At 45.3% G+C, this 21,743-nt stretch overlaps 1 protein-coding gene across 3 annotated transcripts in view; it reads left to right on the top strand.

Moving 5' to 3' along the window:
• Nucleotides 1-21,743, top strand: part of FZD3 (frizzled class receptor 3) — a 49,966-nt gene that overhangs the window by 24,964 nt on the left and 3,259 nt on the right. For all 3 annotated transcript variants that reach the window (XM_048937368.1, XM_048937369.1, XM_048937367.1), the window contains exons 3-6: nucleotides 2,306-2,502; nucleotides 4,146-5,163; nucleotides 20,214-20,362; nucleotides 21,390-21,623. In XM_048937368.1, coding sequence (XP_048793325.1) covers nucleotides 2,306-2,502; nucleotides 4,146-5,163; nucleotides 20,214-20,362; nucleotides 21,390-21,623 — 1,598 coding nt within the window. The remainder of the gene's footprint in view (nucleotides 1-2,305; nucleotides 2,503-4,145; nucleotides 5,164-20,213; nucleotides 20,363-21,389; nucleotides 21,624-21,743) is intronic.

Genomic DNA, 21,743 nt, shown 5'->3' with positions numbered 1-21,743 from the left:
TCCTATTAAATTATACCTATTTAAGTAGATTTCATTCGTGTCATTTGGCCTTAGTTTGTCTGTACTGTCTTTTGAGGAGTTTGGCAAGACCATACTCAAAACCAGACTTGCTCTTTGCGGTGATAAAGAACCTTAAGCACAGCTAACATACCCTCTAGGGCACAAGGAACTTTGCCAGTAGAGATTCAATTATATCTGTGTTATTTCAGATGTTCTATGCGTCTTCTACCCAACTTCCAGCTGCCATGCCTGATGGGAGCAAGTTTGCACAGAGCCTGCATGCTGTCTGCTGTGCCCATCAGAGGATGGATCTTGTGTCAGGTTGTCCAGGTGCACGTGGATGTCCCCACCTTAAGATAGTGTGACAGCGATGGGACAGGGGGGAATGGTTTTAAACTGAGACAGGGGAAGTTTAGGTTAGATATTAGGAGGAAGTTTTTCACACAGAGGGTGTTAAAAAAAATGTTTCTAGCTCTCAAAGCAGCTTACTCTTCAGTTTTGGTTACAGTAAGATTGAGGTTTTTCTATATATAGCCATTTCATTTGTGTCCTGCCTGTGCAGCACAGAGCGAAGATTAGATGTGTTGTTAATCCTGCAAGGCTGTGCAGAGCAGGCTGGGATGAATGGACTTGTTAGAAAAATCAGTCTAGAGTTCACGTTAGTGTACCCTCTGGTATTGCCATTGGCCAAGAACTGTCACCTTTCCCCTTCAAGTTATTGTCTGAAATATAAGTTAAGGAAAAGAAGTGGCTTACTAATATGCCTCTGTTACCTCTCCGGTTTGGAGGTAGCGGAGTAATTCAATAATTCTTACACTGTTTTGTTGTATTCTAATGTGTTTTGATATTATGTAGTTGGAGGGGACCCTTAAAGGTCATTTAGCCCAGTGCCCTGCAGTGAGCAGGGACACCCACAGCTCCATCAGTGCTCACAGCCCCATCCAGCCTGACCTTGGCTGTCTGCAGGGATGGGGCACCACTGCCCCTCAGGGCGACCTGTGCCAGTGCCTCACTGCCCTTACTGTAAACAACTTCTTTTATCCAATCTAAATCTTCCCTCTTTTAGTGAGAAACCATTTCCCTTGCCCTATCACAACACATCCTGTGAAAGTGTCTGTGCCCTTTCTCACTGCCCCCTCTCCTCCAGGCTCTCAGCCTGTCCTCATAGGAGAGGTGTTCCATCCCTGGGGTCATTTTGGTTGCCCTAAAATAGGGCCACATAACAGTAAGGAGGGCCACATGACAGTAAGAAGGTAGCACAGTTTATCAACATGCACCAATTTTCACGACTCTGTAAATCCCTGCTCTATTTCTTTCCTTATATTTCACCTTTCAAAATGCTTAATTACAGCTGCATGTTGGCTAATTGTGATAGATTTTCCCTCAGTGCTTCCAAGGAGCTCTCACCATTATCACTGTTACTTGAACCTGTTATCAGACAACAAGTAGCACAAGATACCACTTATTTTTCTGATGGGTTTTGTTCAGGCTTTCATTTCCCGATGCTTTCTGGTTAGGTAAAGACAGGCATACTTGTAGCTTCACTGTGCTTACAGCTGCGTTCTTGAAGCCTGGGAGTGTATGTGCCTGAGGTAGCACACGTGTTGGGATTGCTTTCTGCCTGCAGATACACCCTGCTGATAGAGCTGAGATTTTAACAGAAGACAAGATGATGAGGAAAGAATGTAATGGGAAATGTCCTGTGTTTGCATCTTGTAGAAGCAATCAAAATGAAGAACCCAGGCCTCCTGAAAATAATTCAAGAAATAGATGATTTTCAGATGATCTAATCAGTAAACTGTATCTTAAAAAAATCACAGCTTTATTTCTGTACTGTGAAGGAGCCTTGCATTATCCAGTATTACCCAGATTGTGATCTCATCAGCTGAATGCGGGTTCTTCATATTATCTACTAAATAGGCAGCTGGCAATTCACAATACATCTGTCCTTTAAACAAGCAGCGTAAAGAAGTTCCTATGATGTTTATTGGAGAATATTAGTCTAAGCTCAAATCCTCAAAGGTGTTTAGCTATCTAATTTCCATTGGTTCTGATGCAGATTGCATACATAAATGTCCCTGGTGAGTCTTTGTTGTTGTCCCCAGGCTTCTCCATTGCCTGTCTTCCTAAAAACGTAAGTGCTGCATTATGGTGATCATGTCTTCTGAGAGGCATTGTTCAGGAAAAGAAGGTTATGGTTGTGGTTGTGGAAGCTCTAACTCCTCATGAATCAAATTACAGCTTCCTGCTGATGTTCTACGAAACTGCTAGCTGAAGCTCTTGAATTCTCCCTTTTCTTTTGTAGCCATTTCATCCGATGGTGAATTTGGAATGTTCCAGAGATTTTCGACCATTTCTTTGTGCCCTCTACGCTCCTGTGTGCATGGAGTATGGCCGTGTCACGCTGCCGTGTCGCAGACTCTGCCAAAGAGCGTACAGCGAATGCTCCAAACTCATGGAGATGTTTGGAGTCTCTTGGCCTGAGGATATGGAGTGTACCAGGTGAGCAAACCTGTTGTTTCACAATCCCGGGCTGAAATTTTAGTGCCTTCTGGGATATTCTGTGATTTGAAACAGATATTGTTCTTTACCAAGAGAGTGCTGAGGTGCTGGAACAGCTGCCCAGAGAGGCTGTGATGCCCCGTCCATCCCTGGAGGTGTTCAAGGCCAGGTTGGATGGGGCCCTGGGCAGCCTGGGCTGCTATGAAATGGGGAGGTTGGTGGTCCTGCATGTGGCAGGGGGTTGGAGCTTCATCATCCTTGAGGTCCCTTCCAACCCAACCATTCTGTGATTCTGTGAGGAAACTAGATTCATATTTCTGTCATCTACCCAAGAGATTAATTGAAAATTTAAATAGGCAGTTCCTGTAAGAAGTGCATACATATTCACATTCTAATGATATACCTATTTTCCTCATCATGTATGCAGACCTGGCTTTGTCTGGAATACCAAAGTAGGATACATGGTGCTAAATTCTTCTGAGAGAAGAAGTGCCAAGTTACATATACTGGAGATGAAGGGTCAGTTTTTCTGAGGGGAGCTGGCTGGGTTCAACGAGCATCTAAAATCTCAAAGCTCTGTTTTCAGAGTGTCTGCCTCATGCTGTATGGAAAGATGTTTTCAGCTTTACATTACAGAAATAATGCTACAGCAAAGTATTCCAGGGTGTTCTAATTTATATGAAATGATGTAGCTGAAATGGAAAACAATCTCTTCATGCATTTTTTTTTTTGAATACATGACTTAACAGCTAATAGCATTCAGGAGTGCAATCAGAAGAAATAGTCCCTTACAGTTGAATAGGAGAGAATAGAAAACAATGAAAAGCATTTATTTTAGCAAAGAGAAAGTCAGAGGATGTTTCTAGGTCCTGGTAATCAGAGTCAAAGATTGCTCTGTCTGCGCTGCAAACAGATGCCTGGGCCCTGTAGGTCCTCCTAAGACCAATGTCAGTAGTGAAATTTCAAAACTGGAGATAAAACTCTGGAAGCTTTACTCATGCTTTGTTAGTGTCAATGCACCAAACGTGCACTGTAGCAGAGAAGCAAGCATGTTTAGTTTAAGCTCACTGCTTGCTGAGGCAGTAATGTCTAACGGGGAGGAACCAAACAGCCAGACTTAACAAAAGCATAAGATTGCATCTCAGCACACCTTGCCCTAATTGTGGAAATATCTTCATTCTAATTTCAGTGTATTAGTGCTAGTGTTAATGCTAGTTGGATGTTTGGTCTAACTAGTGCGGTATCCTGCCTGATAGCAGCTAGTAGGGTTGTTTAGGGAAAGGGTTTTAAGTGCTCTATAAAATCATTCTTCCTTGGGCACAGTAAAGCTAAATGTAGAGACTTCCTGACATGAATTGTGTATCTTCACTCTTATGCTTAAAGCCTCAACATTCCCCTTACCCATTTGTTTCTCTATTTTCACACATACTTCATTTTTGAAGTTTTGACATCTACTGCAGTCTGGGACGGGAAGTTCTAAAGCTTGTTTGTGTTTGGAATAGTAATCTGTGGATTACCTGTTATGTGGATTGTCTCTGCTTTCTTTCCAGTCTCAGTGCCTAATGTCAGACATGTAAGTGAGGCTAGCAGCCTTTGCACACTACACGTGCCTTTCTTGTAAATCATTCTTTCTTGCTTTCTAGATTCCCGGATTGTGATGAGCCGTATCCTCGTCTTGTTGACCTCAGTTTGGGTGGGGAGCCCACAGAAGAGGCCCCCATGGCGGTACAGAGGGATTATGGTTTTTGGTGTCCTCGAGAGTTGAAAATAGACCCCGATCTGGGTTACTCTTTCCTGAGGGTACGGGACTGTTCCCCTCCTTGTCCAAATATGTACTTCCGGCGTGAAGAGCTCTCCTTTGCTCGCTACTTCATCGGAGTGATCTCCATCGTCTGCCTTTCTGCTACCTTGTTTACTTTTTTAACTTTTCTGATCGATGTCACAAGATTTCGCTATCCAGAAAGACCGATAATATTTTACGCCGTCTGTTACATGATGGTGTCATTAATCTTCTTCATTGGCTTTCTGCTTGAAGACCGAGTAGCGTGTAACGCGTCTAGTCCTGCCCAGTACAAGGCTTCCACGGTGACGCAGGGCTCTCACAACAAAGCCTGTACCATGCTTTTCATGGTGCTCTATTTCTTTACCATGGCTGGCAGTGTTTGGTGGGTCATTCTTACCATCACGTGGTTCTTGGCAGCCGTGCCAAAGTGGGGCAGTGAAGCGATCGAGAAGAAAGCGTTGCTCTTCCACGCCAGCGCCTGGGGCATTCCAGGAACTCTAACCATCGTCCTCTTAGCAATGAATAAAATTGAAGGTGACAATATTAGCGGCGTATGTTTTGTTGGCCTCTATGATGTGGATGCATTAAGATACTTTGTACTTGCACCCCTCTGCCTGTATGTTGTTGTTGGAGTTTCCCTTCTGCTAGCTGGCATTATCTCTCTCAATCGGGTTCGCATTGAAATCCCATTAGAAAAAGAGAACCAGGACAAGCTAGTGAAGTTCATGATCCGGATTGGCGTGTTCAGTGTTCTGTACCTCGTGCCACTGTTGGTTGTAATTGGCTGCTATTTCTATGAGCAGGCTTATCGAGGGGTGTGGGAGACGACGTGGATTCAAGAACGCTGCAGGGAATATCACATCCCGTGTCCTTACCAGGTGAGGAAATCGATATCAAGTGTTGAAGTGTTCAGCAGTGCAGAAACTGGATGTTGTGAGGCTGCGGTAAGACTTTATTGTCATCTTTATTGAAAGTGGTGCTATTCCCATAAGGGAAGTTCTTGCCCTGCTCCAGGTATTGGGATAAAGACTTAGACCTTCTGGAAGATTAAGCATGATTGAAAGCTTTGCATCAACTGCTTGGTACTTGTTTGTTATGGATAATGTCTTTGGTGTTCCTCAGCTGTGTAGAACCTGCACAGGTTATAAAGATGCTGTTTTAAACCAACTTGATGAGCAGATCTGAGTGAGTTTACTGTTGGTCTCTAGAGATGTGGTAGGAGTTTTGGCATTTAAGCTGAGCTGTAATCAGCCTCCTTCCTGCTTTTTCTGGATTCTGTTGGTCTTCCCTAACAGTTCTGTTGCCTTCATCAGCTTACACATTCTGTGCTTGTTTTAGAGCAATCCATGCACGTGTCAGAAACAACTGTGTGAAATCTGGTTTGAAATGTCTCCTGAGAGAAGTCAGAGCTTACAGCTCTTCAGTTCTGTCTGTAAAGAAAATTACGTGTACCTGCCTGCTGTTTAATTGAGCTGTCGCAGGGACAGGAGGCAGTTAAGAGCATTAGCTATCAAGCTGTCCACCATTTACTTCATTATTATGCTATTATAGTTGTAGCTGAAGTACTGTGTTAATTACTCAAATCCTGCTTTCCTTCTTTTTTGAACCAAAGTGGTGAGCTGGATTTGGAATGATATTTCTTCTGCAACTGATTTGAAAGCAACTTGAATTCAGAAGGGCTGTACAGCAGCTGGCTATTATGTGGTGGTGTAAAGATGTTTACAAAGTCAGTATTTTGGCTCTGAAGCAGTTGAAACACCGGCTGGATCATCAAAGCTGACATTTTAATGCAGAAAAATATCACTTTGAGGTTTGGCTTAGGTTATGTAGCTTGATAAGAATCCTTTTATTACCTTTTAACCCTTTTTATTGTTTTCTCTTCCATTTTACTAGGGTGTGACTCTTCCCTCCCATCCAATGTGCAAGCATTTTTATGGCAGGAAATATCTGTCAGTGGGTGTGTTCAGTTTCATTTGCTTGATTGACTCTTCATTGCTGCACTTTTTAATATGTTACATTGATTAATGCATACAAAGAGAGAAAGAGAGAGATGTGTTTTTTCTCTCACTTGTTGTCAAATGCCCTTCCATATGTCTGTCAGAAATGAATGTTGCTTTCTCGTGATGTAGAAGAAAAACTGTTTTAAATGTTGAAACTTCTGATGTCTCAGGACCAGAATCCTGGTTTGTAGCATGATGAAAACATGTGTAAAAGGCTGCTGGAGTCTCCAGCAAACCATTCACATAATGGCTCAGCAGGAGTCAAAAGAACAATAATGCTTTCATTCATGTCAAATTGGGTTGAAGGACCCATAGACCCTAGGGAGTGTTAGAAAGGTTTTTCTTCTAACCCATTCCATTTTTTTTTCTTAAGCTGAACATGCTTCTCCATTTAAACTATGCTGACACAGAACTGCAGCAGATGAACAAAGCAGCGGCAGAAATCATGTTGTACTTAGTTTGTGCAAGTGAAATGAATTATTAAATTAGAGGAACCTTAAAGCTTTCTAGAGAGCGTCGCTCAGAAATAAGACGGTATTTTTCTCAGCCTTAACGTTATTTAACTCCAGTTTCAAATGTATGAATTTCAGTTCTGTCATGCTTGAAGAAACGTCTATCCTAAGCTGATTGCACAGTAAGTGTAGGGTTTTCTGTGCGTAGCTCTGCTGGGTTTGTACTGCAGTTTGCTGCTTGTGTAGGTGTGCTTCGTCCAACAGCAGCAAATCTGAGGTTAAAAATTGATCGATCCGTTCAACCGTTGCTTCAGCTTTGTCATCACAGGACGATGCCACAGTAAATCGTTCTGGAGAACCGCTCATGGGGGGTGGAGTATGCAGCTGACACAGCACGTCTCTCCTGGGTGGCTCCTTGTGCAGGAGATCATCGTGCTGCAGATGCTCCTGGCTGCTGCCAAGCCAGAGGGAGCCTCAGCAAGTGGGGTTCAAGTGAAAAATGGGAACATTTCTCGGAGTGCTTAAAATGGGCAAAATAGTTTCTGAAAGATCTCAAATTAGAGAAAGCAAATAGATACCTTTATGCTTCGATTTTCTGGCTACCTGTGTGCTTCTGGGGTCAGGCTGGCTACATATCACCGTGTTATTTGTGGGATCTAGGAGGCAGCTGTCACTTGCCTTGCAAAATGTTTAGCTCTTCTACCTGCTGTCTGTCCTGACACAATTAGATCCATGCCATTCCTGCTATTTCTGTTAATCTGAGCAGTGTAAATCTTGTGCATATCAATGAAAGCTTTTTTATTTTGTCCACAAAGATATGAAAATATTCCAATATTCCCTCTCTTTGAGGAGAAGATGCAGGGCAAACTGGAGCTGGTGTTACCTTAGCTTGCCTTCTCTCTGCACTGCTGGTTCCTGGGAGAGATGAAGAAGCATGGGAAGGTTTTCTGAAAGCCTGCAGCAGCTCTCCTCATGAACACGTCCTGGTGCTCACGTTTCTCTAGAATTTTTGGCTGCTGGAGGTCAGGTAGCAGCTTTAGTCTGGGCAGCAAATGCCAAAATCAGACAGCAGTCATCCCTCTTGTGCTGTGGCTGTGAGGGCACAGAGCTTAATCCACCAGAAATTGAGTGGAGGGAGTGTTGTTCCCTTTAGTGTCCTGTAGCAACAAAAAAAACAACACAAAGTGAGTATGTTGAGAAGTAATAATTATTTATGGTATGTACAAGCAATGCAGTTGTACTTTCCCCATTACAGGAGAGATGCACTGCTTTTGTGGGTATCAACTTTATAGAATGGCTTAGGTTGGAGGGGATTTTGAAGACCATCTGGTCCCAATCCCCTGCCGTGGGCAGGGCTGCCATGCACTACATCAGGCTGCCCAGTATCCCATCCAACCTGGCCTTGAGTACCTTCAGGGATGGGGCATCCATAGCTTCTCTGGGTAGCAGTGCCAGGACCTCACTTGTCTGGGTAAAGAATTTCCTCCTAACATCTTACCTAAGTCTCCCCTCTTTTAGTTTGAAGCCGTTCCCCCTTGCCATATTACTATCAGACCATGTTAAAAGCTGGTCCCCTTCCTGCTTGTAAGCTCCTTGTACTGGGAGGCTGCAATGAAGTCTCCCTGCAGCCTTCTCTTCTCCATGCTGAACAAGCCCAACTCCTTCAACCTTTCTTCATAGCAGAGGCACTTCAGCCCTTTGATCTTCACAGCTCTCCTCTGGCCCTGCTCCAACAGCCCCACATCCATCCTGTACGGGGGGCCCCAGACCTGGATGCAGTGCTGCATTTGGGGCCTCACGAGGGCAGAGTGGAGGGGGACGATCACCTCCCTGCCCTGCTGCCGCCCTCTGCTGATGCAGCCCAGGATGCTGCTGGCTGATTCATGCCCAGCCACTTGTTCACCAGGACCCCCAGGTCCTTTCTCTGCAGGGCTGCTCTCAAGTTCTTCTCCCAGACTGTGTCATATCAGGGATTTCCTTGCCCCAAGTGCAACACTTTGCACGTGGCCTTGTTGAACCTCGTTAGGTTCTTGTGTGCACTTAGACAGGATTTGGGGAGCGAAGCACTCAGGGAGTTTAGTATCAGCCTGGGCAGATTTCTTAATTTAGCTTAAAATATTAAAGCTTTTATATTAGATCATCCTTCTTTCAGTATGAATGATGACAAATTGAATAACTTATTACCAGAAATAATTATTTTATGCTAGAAGGACCATTCACAGTCATTGCAGTGCTGTAAACTGTTTCCAGAGGATCACTCCTCTGAAATACCTACACAGCAGCCTAACAGTGCCTTAACCTGTTCCTCTCCATTCTCAACATTGTTGGGACATTCTTCTTGTTCTTGAGGGGCAAATTACATCTTTGTAATTTACTTTCAACACACCAATATTCAAAGGAGCAGCTGAATTTTATGTTGATTCCTCACTTTCCATTCATGGCCATAAAAAAGAAATGGATGCTTGTCCTCAAAAACAGATGAAAGTTTTTCTGGAAGGAGAGTTCGTGTAGTGGAAAGTAATATTAGTTTGCACAGCCATAGGGCCTCCTATTCCCATCATAAACATGTAGTATTTGAGCTGGGCTGCGTGCATTAAAATTCTGACCTGGAGGTTGTATCTCTGATATATGGTCTTTTATGAGAGCGTAGCACAGTTTTTGCATCGAGGTGAGGTGCAGTATTGAAGCACAGAATCAGGGAATCCAATCATAAAATAACCACATCTACAGGATGTTGATGTACAAAGAACAAAGGAGTCTGGCAGAGTTTTTATAGAACCATAGGGGATGGAAGGAAGGGACCCTACAGATACCTCATTCCAACCCCCTGTGGTTCCTCTTTCTGTTCCTCTTGGGAGTGACAAAGGCAATCACCCTGGGACACTGATTTGCTCCCATCCATGGACATATGTCTTAAAACTGACAAAAATTTGGCTACAAAGAGATACAGATACTGAGGAAAATCTGTCTCCAAGGTCAGTTCAACTCTTTGAAAGGGTAGATGGCAGCAAGACGGGGAAATGGCTTTAAGTTGAAGGAGGGAAGCTTTAGGTTGGATGTCAGGGGGAAGTTCTTTATCATGAGAACAGTGAGGTGCTGGAACAGCTGCCCAGAGAGGCTGTGATGCCCCGTCCATCCCTGGAGGTGTTCAAGGCCAGGTTGGATGGGGCCCTGGGCAGCCTGGACTGCTATGAAATGGGGAGGTTGGTGGCCCTGCCTATAGCAGGGGGTTGGAGCTTCATCATTCTTGAGGTCCCTTCCAACCCAACCATTCTGTGATTCTGTGATTCTATGATTGATTGCAATACATGTTCCTCTTACAAAAAGTCAGCATCCAGTGGTCAGTGTGGGCTTGCTCTCTTGGGATGGCAGACTGTGATGTTAAAAGCTTTCACCTCTTTTCTTACTCCAATAGTTGAACTGTGTAAAGTAGTTTTGGCCTGAAAAGGTTAATTGGGCTGATCCACAAAATCAGGTATTCTGCAAAATCAGAAAGGTCTTGAGTGAAGGCACATTCCTGTTTGATCTGAGCGTACCCAGACTCCCCACAGCTTTCTCAAATGCCTCAGGGCTGGGCTGAGCACTGTGCTGGTGGGAAAGACATCTAATTTAGATGTTAAAGAGAAGCAAGAGGAAAAAAAACTATTTCAAAGGCATTTGCTATCCCAGTGAGTCTTTGAGAAATGAAACCGAGCGCTATGAATTATCTTTGCTTGTGATCTGATGTTCACAACTTGCCCAACCACGTGGGCAAAACTCATTGGGTTGAAACACTTTGGTGCTTAACTTGCTGAGAGTAAACACAGTGCTCCCTGCTTATCTTATAGCTGTTATTTAGGAGGATGGAAGGGGATGTGGGTAGCACGTTTGATTCACTGTAGATGGGGAAGACTTGCTGGCAGGCTGAGCTCAGAACAGACTGCAAAGTCTGGTTTTGTATTGGAAACTCACTTTCTTTTCCATTTTCTGTTAGGATCTCGGTTTTGTGCTGGGTGCTGGATATCCATTCAGACACTGTTTGCAGCAGATTTAACCTAAGAGCAGCACTAAGCATTTGCACACTGCCTGCATCCCTGTGTTGTACATTTCTTCAGCTTTTGGGCTTGGCCTCTTACAAGGCAGTGCAATTTGAGAGGTAAAATGTTAGGCATATACTAGATAGAAATCAGTGTGAAGATGGAAAGTACAGTTACTGAGCACCATCCAGTTTGCTCATTCCAGATGCTTCTGACTGAGGTGGTTCTCCCAGCTTCCTTTTCTGCTTTGAAGCAGAGATAGGGGCACCTCTGTACTGCTTGGTTTGTGTTCTGATGAGCTGTGCCCTGGCTTGATGTACTGCTGGGTTGAAGAGGTCACATTTGTTGTTATTTAGATGTGTCCTAATGTAATTAGGATTCTTGGCTGGAAAAGTCTAGGGATGTTTTGGGGGCAGAGAGAACAGAAGTTGGGTTTTGGGGTGGGTTTCTTTGATGGGTTTTTGTTGTTTTTTCTTCCAGCTTCTCTTGTTCAGATTGAGGATATGCATCAATACCCCTTAAACACTTTCTAGATCCTGAAAGAAAATGTTTGTTGCTCTTCTTGGAAAAGAAGACATAAATAAGAATCTAAGACCACATGCTTGGAAGGACACAGGATTGTGTTTGGGAATCCCACAGAGATCATTTTGCTTTGCTAAGCATAATACAGATGTGTTTCCATTACTGATGGAGAAGAGGATTTTCACACAAACCATGAGCACAACACAGCTGGTTTTGCTGCTGACCTTCTGAGCGAGTTCTTGAAGCAGTTCCTGTGCCTTGCCTATCTTCTGAAGTCTCTTCTATTTTCCTTGTGATTTTGGCTTTGAAAACTCAGAACCGCCACGATGTTTTTAAGCAGCTGACTATTAAATGGATGCTTTAAGAAGATGTAGAGCCAGCTGTCATTTCTAGCAGCAACACAAATAGTCTCTCCCGACTTCTTTTTCCCCCTCTGCTTGCTCTGTTTCACTCCAAGCCCCAGCCTTGCTCTGCAGCAGTGTCAGATGGGTTTTTACTGAAGATGGGAATTCTCACCCACTCGCTTCTGCTTATTGCTGGTGTCAGGGAGAAAAGAGAGGATTAATGGTGGTTACCTAAGCTACCAAGAGCTTAAAAAGAAGGAATGTTTTGTGGAGGGAGCCTCTTCCCTGTCGGTGGCAGTTCTGTGTATCTGGTACAGGCACAAAGGAAGCCAAGTACAGGCTTGCTAATATATATCTGTTAGCATTTAAATTAAACTGCATTATAGATTGCTGTTAGTGCATTAATTGACAATTAGCTTTGGGGAGCTGGATTTCAATATTGGCTGTTATCTCAGCTTTAGGTTCAGGAATTTGTCAGGTTTCTTGTTTCCCTTTTTCCCAAAGACACTTTTAGATCTGATCCCTTTATTTTTTTTTACTGTGAATTTCCAAGGTGGTTTTAGATGTGTCCAAATGCACTTCTGAGATCAATATCTCTTCATTTCAGACTCCTGGTTGGCCAGCAGTCACAAGGTGTTTTATCTGCCTGGTTTGCATCCCTCTGTAGAGCTGCCCACGTAACGGGGGCGGGGGGCCCATTTTGAAGTGCATTTAATTCCCACTTGGCACGGGTTGGTCCTTGCTTTGCTTTCTGCCTGGTGCCCTGAACACACACCACAGGAGCACTGAAACCAGAGACCGTGCTTGGCTTCTTGCAGAACCCTTTCAACACAGGGAAGCTCTTTTACAAGCAGGTGCCAACTGAGAAGCGACGCTGGTGGTAAAGAGCTGGTAGGCTGTGAGCCAGGCCATGGGAGCGTGCACTCATCTGCCTTCATTCCCTCCCTGCTGAACGGCCCAGAGATGTGCTGCTAGACATTTCAGCCTAGATTCTGCAGCCCGTGCTTGGGTTTGGTTTCTCCATACACAGCACAGACTTCTCCCCCCCCCCAGACTTGCTGCTGGCCATTTGAATGTGTGCTGGGGATTTAAACTGTGCGGCGGTAAAGCTGAGTTGCGTGCAGCTCCCGTAGCAGAAATGTCTTTTCCCATGGCTGCACTGTGGGTGAAGGGTAACCCTTGTTGACACAGGCTTTATTTTCACGCACAAGTGCTTCGGGACAATCGCACACGCAGACCAAAGAGAAGAAAAGATGGGGCTTCCATACATCTTAGCAAACACAGTGACAAGAAGTCGTTGTTGAGATGTAGGCTCTGCTTTTTGGGCCTGCACATGAAGCTGGGTCGTTCCCCAGTTGGGTTGGCAGCAGTACAGTGCGTTTTCCGGTTCTTGTTGTTTCCTCTACTAATCAGGGGTTTTGCCATGATATTTTAAATACCAAATCTCAGCTGTTCTGCCATCTGTGTTACAGTGGGCCTTCAGAAGCATGCGGGGCAGGGCACTAAGCTGGGGAAAGAAAAGAGGCTTTGTTAAGAGATGTCTTAGCACCGCTTGTGTGTGGCACAGGCATAAAGAGAATAGATTTAGAGCTGTCTATAAATCTTCATTTCTCCTCCCTCTTTTTCATTAGTTGTTGTTTAGAATTCCTCTTAGAAGAGGTAATGGATTTGCTTAAATCTGCCCTAAGGAACTGCTTCTCGTTGAATTCAATTATTCCACCCTCAAAAAAAAAGAAGGTGAGATAAAAACATCTTTTCCTTATTGCTGTTTACTCAGAAGAGACAGAGCAAATGGGAATGATGAGCTGCACTTCTCTTCAAAAACAAATCAGTGCTGACTCTGAGAAGCAGCATTCAGCCCTGTGTCACTCAGTGTCCTAGCAGTGCTTCGGGTAATTCCTCCTGCCTTAAATGCCCAGGAAAAATTAGATGTTCTATCTAATTTCCTGGAATTCTCTTCAGCTGTAGTAATATCAGTGCTGTCTCCGTGCACATCTAGGACTGATTAATCCTGCACACTGCACACCGTATTTTCTTATCTCACCTTCACATGCATATAATTCCCAGTGCATTAACATATTGAGTGAAAGCAATCATTTCATCCATGTGAGTCATTTCTGTCTGCTTTTTTTTTTTGCTTTCTAATTGGATTGACTGAGCTGGAGACAAAGGGAAGTGCTGATTTCTCAACCAGTATCTTTAGACAGGCAGAGTGGTCCGTGTACCTATGTGTGACTGCTCAAGGTCACCTTTTTTTCCTATTTTCCTTTTGTGGTTTGTCAAAGGAGGTCAGATCTTGCTGTTTTTGAGTTCTCAATTTCACTCCGTTCTCTTTTTAATAAGCGGCTTTCATATCCAGAACAACCTTTAGTTCTGATTATCTAGGAAGCACTTCCTTCCATTGAGTTTTCATTGCTGTTGAAAGGATGGGAAAAACATTGAGTTTGGAGCTCTGATTTCACACAACCACAGAATCTCAAGAGACCATGGAGTCCAACCCCCTGCATTGGGTCGCACAGGTTGGCACCAGGCATTCACTGATGATTCTGACTCTTTTCACTGGGTTTCCAAGTTGCTTTGAGGTGTTGAACAGCCATGCCAAAATGGCTGTGGGCCAGCTGGCAAGTATCATAGAATCACAGAATCATAGAAAGGCCTGGGTTGCAAAGGCCCACAGTGCTCATCCAGTTCCAACCCCCTGCTGTGTGCAGGTCACCAACCAGCAGCCCAGGCTGCCCAGAGCCACATCCAGCCTGGCCTTGAATGCCTGCAGGGATGGGGCATCACAGCTTCCTCAGGTTGAACATCTTTGGTTTGGTGTGGATGTTCATTTCTTCCAATATCTCAGCAGATGCTGTTTGTGTGCCTAATCGCTCTGCCTCGCAGTGAGTTCCATCAGGTGGCTGTCCTTGTGCTCTTTGGTGTTCCTAGGCTGTTGTAGGGTTCATCTTACCAGCTCAGAGATGCTAAATGGCATTTTTGCCTTTCTTGCCTTTCTCACCTGTGTTTTCCTTGTATTGTTATTTTTAAGGCGCTCTTAAAACCTCGGTCTCAGAAGAGTTACTTGCTCTGGAACAGACAGCTCTGATGGTTTTACCACTGGCAGCAGTTTCATTGGCTTTCCAGGAAATTGTAATTCCAGGCACTGTATCAGTGGTGCCACAGGGCACAATGTGTGCAATGAAGTCCAGCATCCACTGTGAGCACTTTGAGAGATTGCTTAGTTGTCATGGAATGAAGTCAGAATAGCCTGCAAATGGAAAGGTACTTAATAGGAGGATAATAGAGAGATAGAGAGCATTCCCAAATCAGAGGTAAGGCTTTGAGCACACAGTGTTCACGACTGAAGTCTGGGACTTGTCTTTCTAAAAATGCTTTGCTGTGTGTGCTCAGCCTGCTCGGGTGGTTGGTGACCCTGCACACAGCAGGGGTTGGAACGACACGATCACTGTGGTCCTTTTCAGCCCAGGCCATTCTTCAATTCTGTGGTTCTCAGCTTTAATACACTTTCATCCCCAATCCTGGAGCGGCTGCTTTGAGAGAGAACTCAGAGCAGTTTTTAGGTAGGGATGTGGCATGAATAACTCTGTGTTCCATGCTCTTGTTTGAGAGAAGCTGAGGTTGGAAGTGGTGGGCATCACGTAGCCAAGCCTTGTGGTCAAAGCATAGGGCTTTCCTAAGGAAACCCATGCAGGATGTATGGGTGTGCATAGCCTTGCAGAAGAAGGGTAAGAAGGGATGCAGTTAGTTTTCCAAAACTGTAAGGAACACTGAAAACAGCTGCTAAAGTCTGAGGCAGTGCTGGCAGGGTGGCAGCGTGCTCGTGCATGAAGTGCAATTGGAAAGGAGAGAATTACATAGGAGCTGAGGGCTGGAGCTGCAGAACTGAGCGGCCTCGTGTGCCATTGCTGGCTGCTGCAGCAAGGGTTGAATATGTTCAAGAAGGAGAACAGAACGCCAAAGTGGGTGTTACTGCTGCAGAGGTTTTAATCCACGTGCAGCAGAGTTGTCCCAGGAATCACATTTTCTGATGCATTCAGTTTTTTGTTTGTTCTCTGGACTCGCTGTTTAATTCCAAGTGAGATGCTGATATCTGAAGTCGGGGAGCTGTGATTTTCTGAATGGCAGCAGGAGCTTCTGGTACAAACCAGAACGCAGGCACTTGGGCAGTCTCTCTAATTACAAACCATTGCTAGCACTTACAAAAATCAGTTGCTGCGATTGAACGCTGTCTTTCATTTCAAGATAAAGCCACCAACCGCACGACATCCCAACGGCTTCCCTGACACGCAGCTTTCCCTTGGCCTTTCTCCCAGCAGTCGTTTCCTGGAGCTGCAGATCAGCACATCCCAGGATTGGCACAGGATAGCTGCAGGACCTGGAGAGGGCAGGAGCAGCCAGCAGCACGCCTGCTTACAGCAGCTCCTGGCTGGCACTGTGAGCAACCGCAGGGCCTGAAGGGCGGATGTGTTGGAGGGGAGGCGTTAGGCTGCAGCCGTGAGTCAGGGCCTTTCTGCTTGTCCTGTGGGAGCCCTTTTCAAGGAGATGGGTGATGAGAAGCCTGCAGCCCTGTGGCAGCTGCTCCTGTGCTGCGTTACCCAAAGCTGTTCTTATGGTAGATGATGAGGCTCCGATGCAGACAAAAGGCTTCTACTGAAAACCAGTGCTGATCTTCTGTGAATCACAGAATCATAGAACCATAGAATGGCCTGGGTTGCAAAGGCCCACAGTGCTCATCCAGTTCCAACCCCCTGCTGTGTGCAGGTCACCAACCAGCAGCCCAGGCTGCCCAGAGCCACATCCTTGAGCCTGGCCTTGAATGCCTGCAGGGATGGGGCATCCACAGCCTCCTATGGGCTGAATAATTTCAGCATGGCAGAGAAACTCAAATGAAGTCCTTCTAAAATATAATGCTTTGTATTTCAGAGGTACCATAGAGGCAGGTTTCGTAAGGATGGGTTTTTCAGGCACACAGGTTGAATTCTTGGGGATAAAAAAATGCTTTGGATGCATTTGGTGTAGTGAGACAGATGTGCGTTGCTGGAGCCAATGCCTGGCATCTCTGGGAATGTCTCCTCCAGAATGGCCTCTCAGCCTATCGAGCTGGTAATCTGAACACTTCTATTGCATTGCTTTATTTATTATTAGCTTGGGTCAGGTTGGCCCAAGTTGCACAGACTGAACACTCTGCTTTAGTTTCCACTCTGGACATACAGCAACTCGGTAGTTATGAAGTCATTCTGGAGAATATTTGCTCATGTTTTCTCATAATTGTTCTGACAACTGTTTTACTGTGATCCAATGGGCGAAGTTAATGGATGGATCTTTTGTGTCCCTGCAGTAAGCAGGAAAGTGCAACTGAGAGCAAGAAACAAAAGGCGTCAGTGTTGTTGTGTGACAGCTCTCAGCCATTCTGCCATGCAGGACCTGAATGTTGGTATTTATTCTGCTCAGAGCAGTGTTGCCATGCAGCTTCTGGCATTTAGAGCCAGAACAGCTTCCGTTAGTTTCTTTCGGATGTCTCCAGAGCCTGCTGTGACTGTTTCACACAGACCTGACCCGTTCTGAAGCTGCTGAAGGATGGATGGCTGTCTTCCTCACCAGCTCTTACATCAGGGCTACATCAGGTTGGCCGTTCACAGTTGCTTGGAGTTGCTCTGTTCTTCAGCTTGTGCTGCCCTGTAGCCAGGGAGGTTGCATGGATCCTCGTTTGCCTGTGGAGTAAAACAGGCAAGATTCTAATGAACTGAAAAAATAATTTGATTTTAGAGAGAGAAATGCAGCTGCATTTTGCTGGGAAATGAGCAGCACGTGTATAATATCCTGAATTTGCAAGCAGTGACAGTGATGGAAATGGTAATGAAAGTGAGACTGTCGGATCAGATTCCCTTTGGTCTTCCCCCGCTTCCTCTGCTCTCAACAAAGGGATGAGTTAATTTGAATTTCATTGCTTTTCATCCTTAGGGAAATATCGAATGATCGGCCTTATTGTGGAACCGGGCCCCAAAGGAGGGGGACAGGTGTTGGGTTTGTGCTTTCACTCCACGTGTGCAGCAAGCTCATTAATGTGTGATTTCATACGTGGCAGCAGGAAGAGGCCACCGGTCTCTGTCACTAAAAAGCAACCGAGGTTGATCGTTCAGGGGCAGAAGGGGAAGATAGTCAGAAATTAGTTATATAAGCATCTTAAATTAACAGCGTGCCTACAAAGAGGCATTGTTTCTCCCCAGAGGAACGCTGAAATGGATGTTTTTAACCTCCTTGCTGAACACCTGCTACTGGGGGTTCGGCAGGGCAGCGGTGTGTTCACACCAATGTCTTTCTGTGCTCAGCAAGGGAAGCGATTCACACCCTGCACCAGCCCAGCTGCAGCAGCAGCCTGGCAGATGGGAGCAGGGCTGGGTTGTGAAGCCTTGCTATCACGTATGCAATCTTGGTAGCTGACAGAACTTGTTTGCTGGTCTTTGCTCGGCGAAGCATCGGTGCCCGTGCTGCTGGCGGGACGTGCCTGAGCAGAGCAGAGCAGCGCAGAGCACACCGCCTCTATTGCAGCTCCATCTCAGCCCATTCCCCTGCTGGCTGAGTGCCTCTGAAGGCCTAAAGAATCATGGAATCACAGAATCACAAGGTTGGACCTACAAGATATCTGGTCCAACCGTCCTCCCGTCACCATTGCTATCACAAGCACTGAAACCACATCTTGTAGCTCCTCATCCAGACAAATGGACAGAGCAAATGTGGAGGTGCCCTGGATTTCAATAGCAGGAATCCAAGGGTAAGCACGAGGGAGCTGCTGTGTGGTTTTACTGCTGTTAAAATCCAGGCAATCATTTCTTTGTCTTATTGAAAGAAAATGGCAGTTTGGGTTTGGAATTACATCAGTGCCATACTTGTTGGAAATGAGCTCGGAGGCTTTGGGTTCAAGCATCTATTAGTTGCAGTTTTATATTCCTGGAACAGTGATTTCGAGTCTTATTTTTCCTTTGTTAATTGCAATTAGTGTCTCCTAATCCACAGAGATGTTGTTTAAGACAGGTGCAGTCACTTTAGTATTAATGATTAGGGAGCCCACCATGTGTTCTGCTCGAATTGCTGGCTTCGTGCAAAGAAGCTCATGGTTGAATGTGAATAGTTTGCTTTGAGAGCAGGGTGCTCCTCTTTTCACCCAGAGGTATTTGATGAATTGATTTCAACTTTTGCTTGGAATGATTTGCAACACCCTGCAGAAATGCATGGAGCCAGGAGCTCTGCTGTCAAATGGTTGGATGCAGTGTGTTCATGGAAGCAATATCTGTTCCTTAGTGGGATGAGGATGCATGCTTACACACCACCTCGCTTCTGTTGTCTAGCATAAAGCGGTCTGACTCAATCCAGGAGATAAAAATGCCCTTTCAGAGCACCTCATCACACGCTGGCCTTCAGAGCTCCAACTCTCATGTTGTTTTCAACACAAGAATGGGGATTGCACTCATTGCCACGAGAGCTGGGCCAGCAGGCAGCACGGTGTGGAAACACCACAATTCACCTGAGCATTGCCTGCATTAAGTGATGAATTTCACCACTTATTCCACTTCATGCAGCATTTGCACGTTATGAAATGAGATAACAGGGTTAATTTCTGAGAGCTTAATTTTGCTGCATAGGTTTTTATTGGGTCACCATTAACATGTCGATATCCTTTTCTTGGGTGAAACCTCACACGATGGCTCCAAAGCCCCCCAGAGGACTCGTGCTGTGTGGTTCCATGCCTGCAAGGGCCAGGAGGTCTGCGGTCTGATGTGAGATACATTGAGGAGAGAACTCACCTGGGAGGAGCCTTGATCCTATTTCATGCAGAGATGAACTCTGAGAAATAGAATCGTGCTTGTGATGCTTCTAAATTAAATTCTGCATCGTCAGCTCTTCAAGATTTGCCCTTGACAGCTCACTTTTTGTTGACTCCACAAAAGGCCTCCATGCCTATTTGTTCTGACAAACCTGTCTGGAAATTACATCTTCGGATTTGCTCCCACATCTTTTCCTAACAACTCCTTTTTGGATGAATATTTGCAAAAATATGCACAAATATTCACAAACATTCATCTGGTCACGTTGAATAAATGCAGGGCAGTCAGAGTTGGCGATAAGTCATACCTTGGTGATGCCTTACGTTCCCAAGGGAAGGAAAGCAAGGGTAGGGCCCTCTGTGAATGGCAGGGAATAAAGGGTGAGCGCTGAGCATCCCATGAAGCCTTTCACTGGGGCTTTTCCCAACAGCAAATGTAACACCTGGTTTTATGTAGGTTAGTTCTGTCAAAGAAATGAGTCTTCATAACTTGCAGACTAGAAAGTATTTCACAGTTATTCAGGGCACAGACAAAAGACCAGAAGTACAAATAAAGGCTGGGACCTCACAGCGGTTGGGGCTTTTGTTTCACTCCGCAGTGGATCGGCCCTCACATTCAGTCCTGCTCTCTGGAGCCCTGAAACAAAGGAACCCTGTTGATGTTTACTTTGGCTCGAGGCACAGACAGTTATTTTAAATGAGTTAATAAGAGGAGAAGCCAGCTATGGTGGTTTGTATGATGTTCTTTTTGGTCTCTTTCTCTCTGCAGGTCACTCAGATGAGTCGTCCAGATCTGATCCTCTTTCTGATGAAATATCTCATGGCTTTGGTGGTCGGGATACCCTCTGTCTTCTGGGTTGGAAGCAAAAAGACCTGTTTTGAGTGGGCCAGCTTTTTCCACGGACGCAGGAAAAAAGAGTGAGTACTGAAACAGACAAACCAGCTGAGTGCTGACTGAAGTCCTGCTGCCTTGTGGTCCTGGCAGTATTTTGATCAGTGTCCTGTGGAGGCACAGCCAGCAGCAGGTAGGGTCAGCTTTCTCTGTCCTTATTTACAGCGGAGCAAAGGACAGCACAAGCAACTGCTCTGAAAATGAAGCCCTGAAGAACAGTCATATCTTTAGCCATTCTTATTCTTTGGTCCCAGAATCAAATTTTCATTGTTCTGTTGGTTTTAAAATGAGAATCAGGTTTCAGTTAAATACTGCAGCTTCTCTGCTGTACGCAGAGCAGTGGAATGGAGGGCTGTCATTTGTAAAGGTACCTATCTAGAATCCGTTCCACTGAATCACATTGTTACGTGGGAATTAAACCTCAGCTGTTTTCACCATGATTGCAGTTCAAAGCAATTGTCTCTACGTTTAATTTTCCCATATGCCTCTGACCGTAAAGCCCAAGCGCTCCGATAAAATTACAGTAAGATTGTGTTGTAGCTTCTTTAGGGCCAAAATTAATTTAGGTTGAGATATGGCTTAAATTTAGAGACAGTGTATTTGATTACATAATAGCCACGAATACCTGGTTTCATAATCATAAATATTGTCTCTGTAAGTGGCTGTTTCAAAATAGATCTGCAAACATAGCAAGCCTTTAAGTGGCTGCCCCGTGGTGTTGCCTTGGCCATCCATGGCAGAACTGGCCCTCTGCTGAGTAAAATGACTCCTGCAGAGTTGGAGCAAATGTTGATTTATCCACAAGAGAGCCTGGTAGGACGCACACATGGCTGACAGCATTTGGTACATCAGGTACAGAGAATGTGAAGGAGTCAAGAATACGAACTTTGCTGAAATACCCAAATTCTAAATGCTTTAGAATTAGGCAAACAAAGCCATTATTACGCGAGTAAGTCCTGCTTGTAAAATACTTGTAGTGCTGTTCCTGCGATCGTCTTACAGCCCTTATTGCACTAATTGACATTAACTATTCAAACCTCATGCCTAATTCAGAGTTGTCAACGAGAGCCGCCAGGTGCTGCAGGAGCCAGATTTCGCTCAGTCTCTTCTGCGGGACCCCAACACCCCCATCATCCGCAAGTCCAGGGGCACCTCCACCCAGGGCACCTCCACGCACGCCTCCTCCACCCAGCTGGCCATGCTGGACGAGCAGAGGAGCAAGGCGGGCAGCGTGCACAGCAAAGTGAGCAGCTACCACGGCAGCCTGCACCGCTCACGCGACGGCCGGTGCGTTTCCTTCTCTTATGTGTTGTGCGTGACGTGGGATGAGCTCTGAGAGCAATGGGGAGGTGCTGGGGTCAGCATCCTGGAGGTGTTTGGGAACCGTGGGATGGGGCAGTGAGGGAC

Source organism: Lagopus muta, chromosome 2 (assembly GCF_023343835.1).
Source record: "Lagopus muta isolate bLagMut1 chromosome 2, bLagMut1 primary, whole genome shotgun sequence".
Taxonomy (NCBI): domain Eukaryota; kingdom Metazoa; phylum Chordata; class Aves; order Galliformes; family Phasianidae; genus Lagopus; species Lagopus muta.
This window is presented reverse-complemented; position numbering and strand designations above follow the sequence as displayed.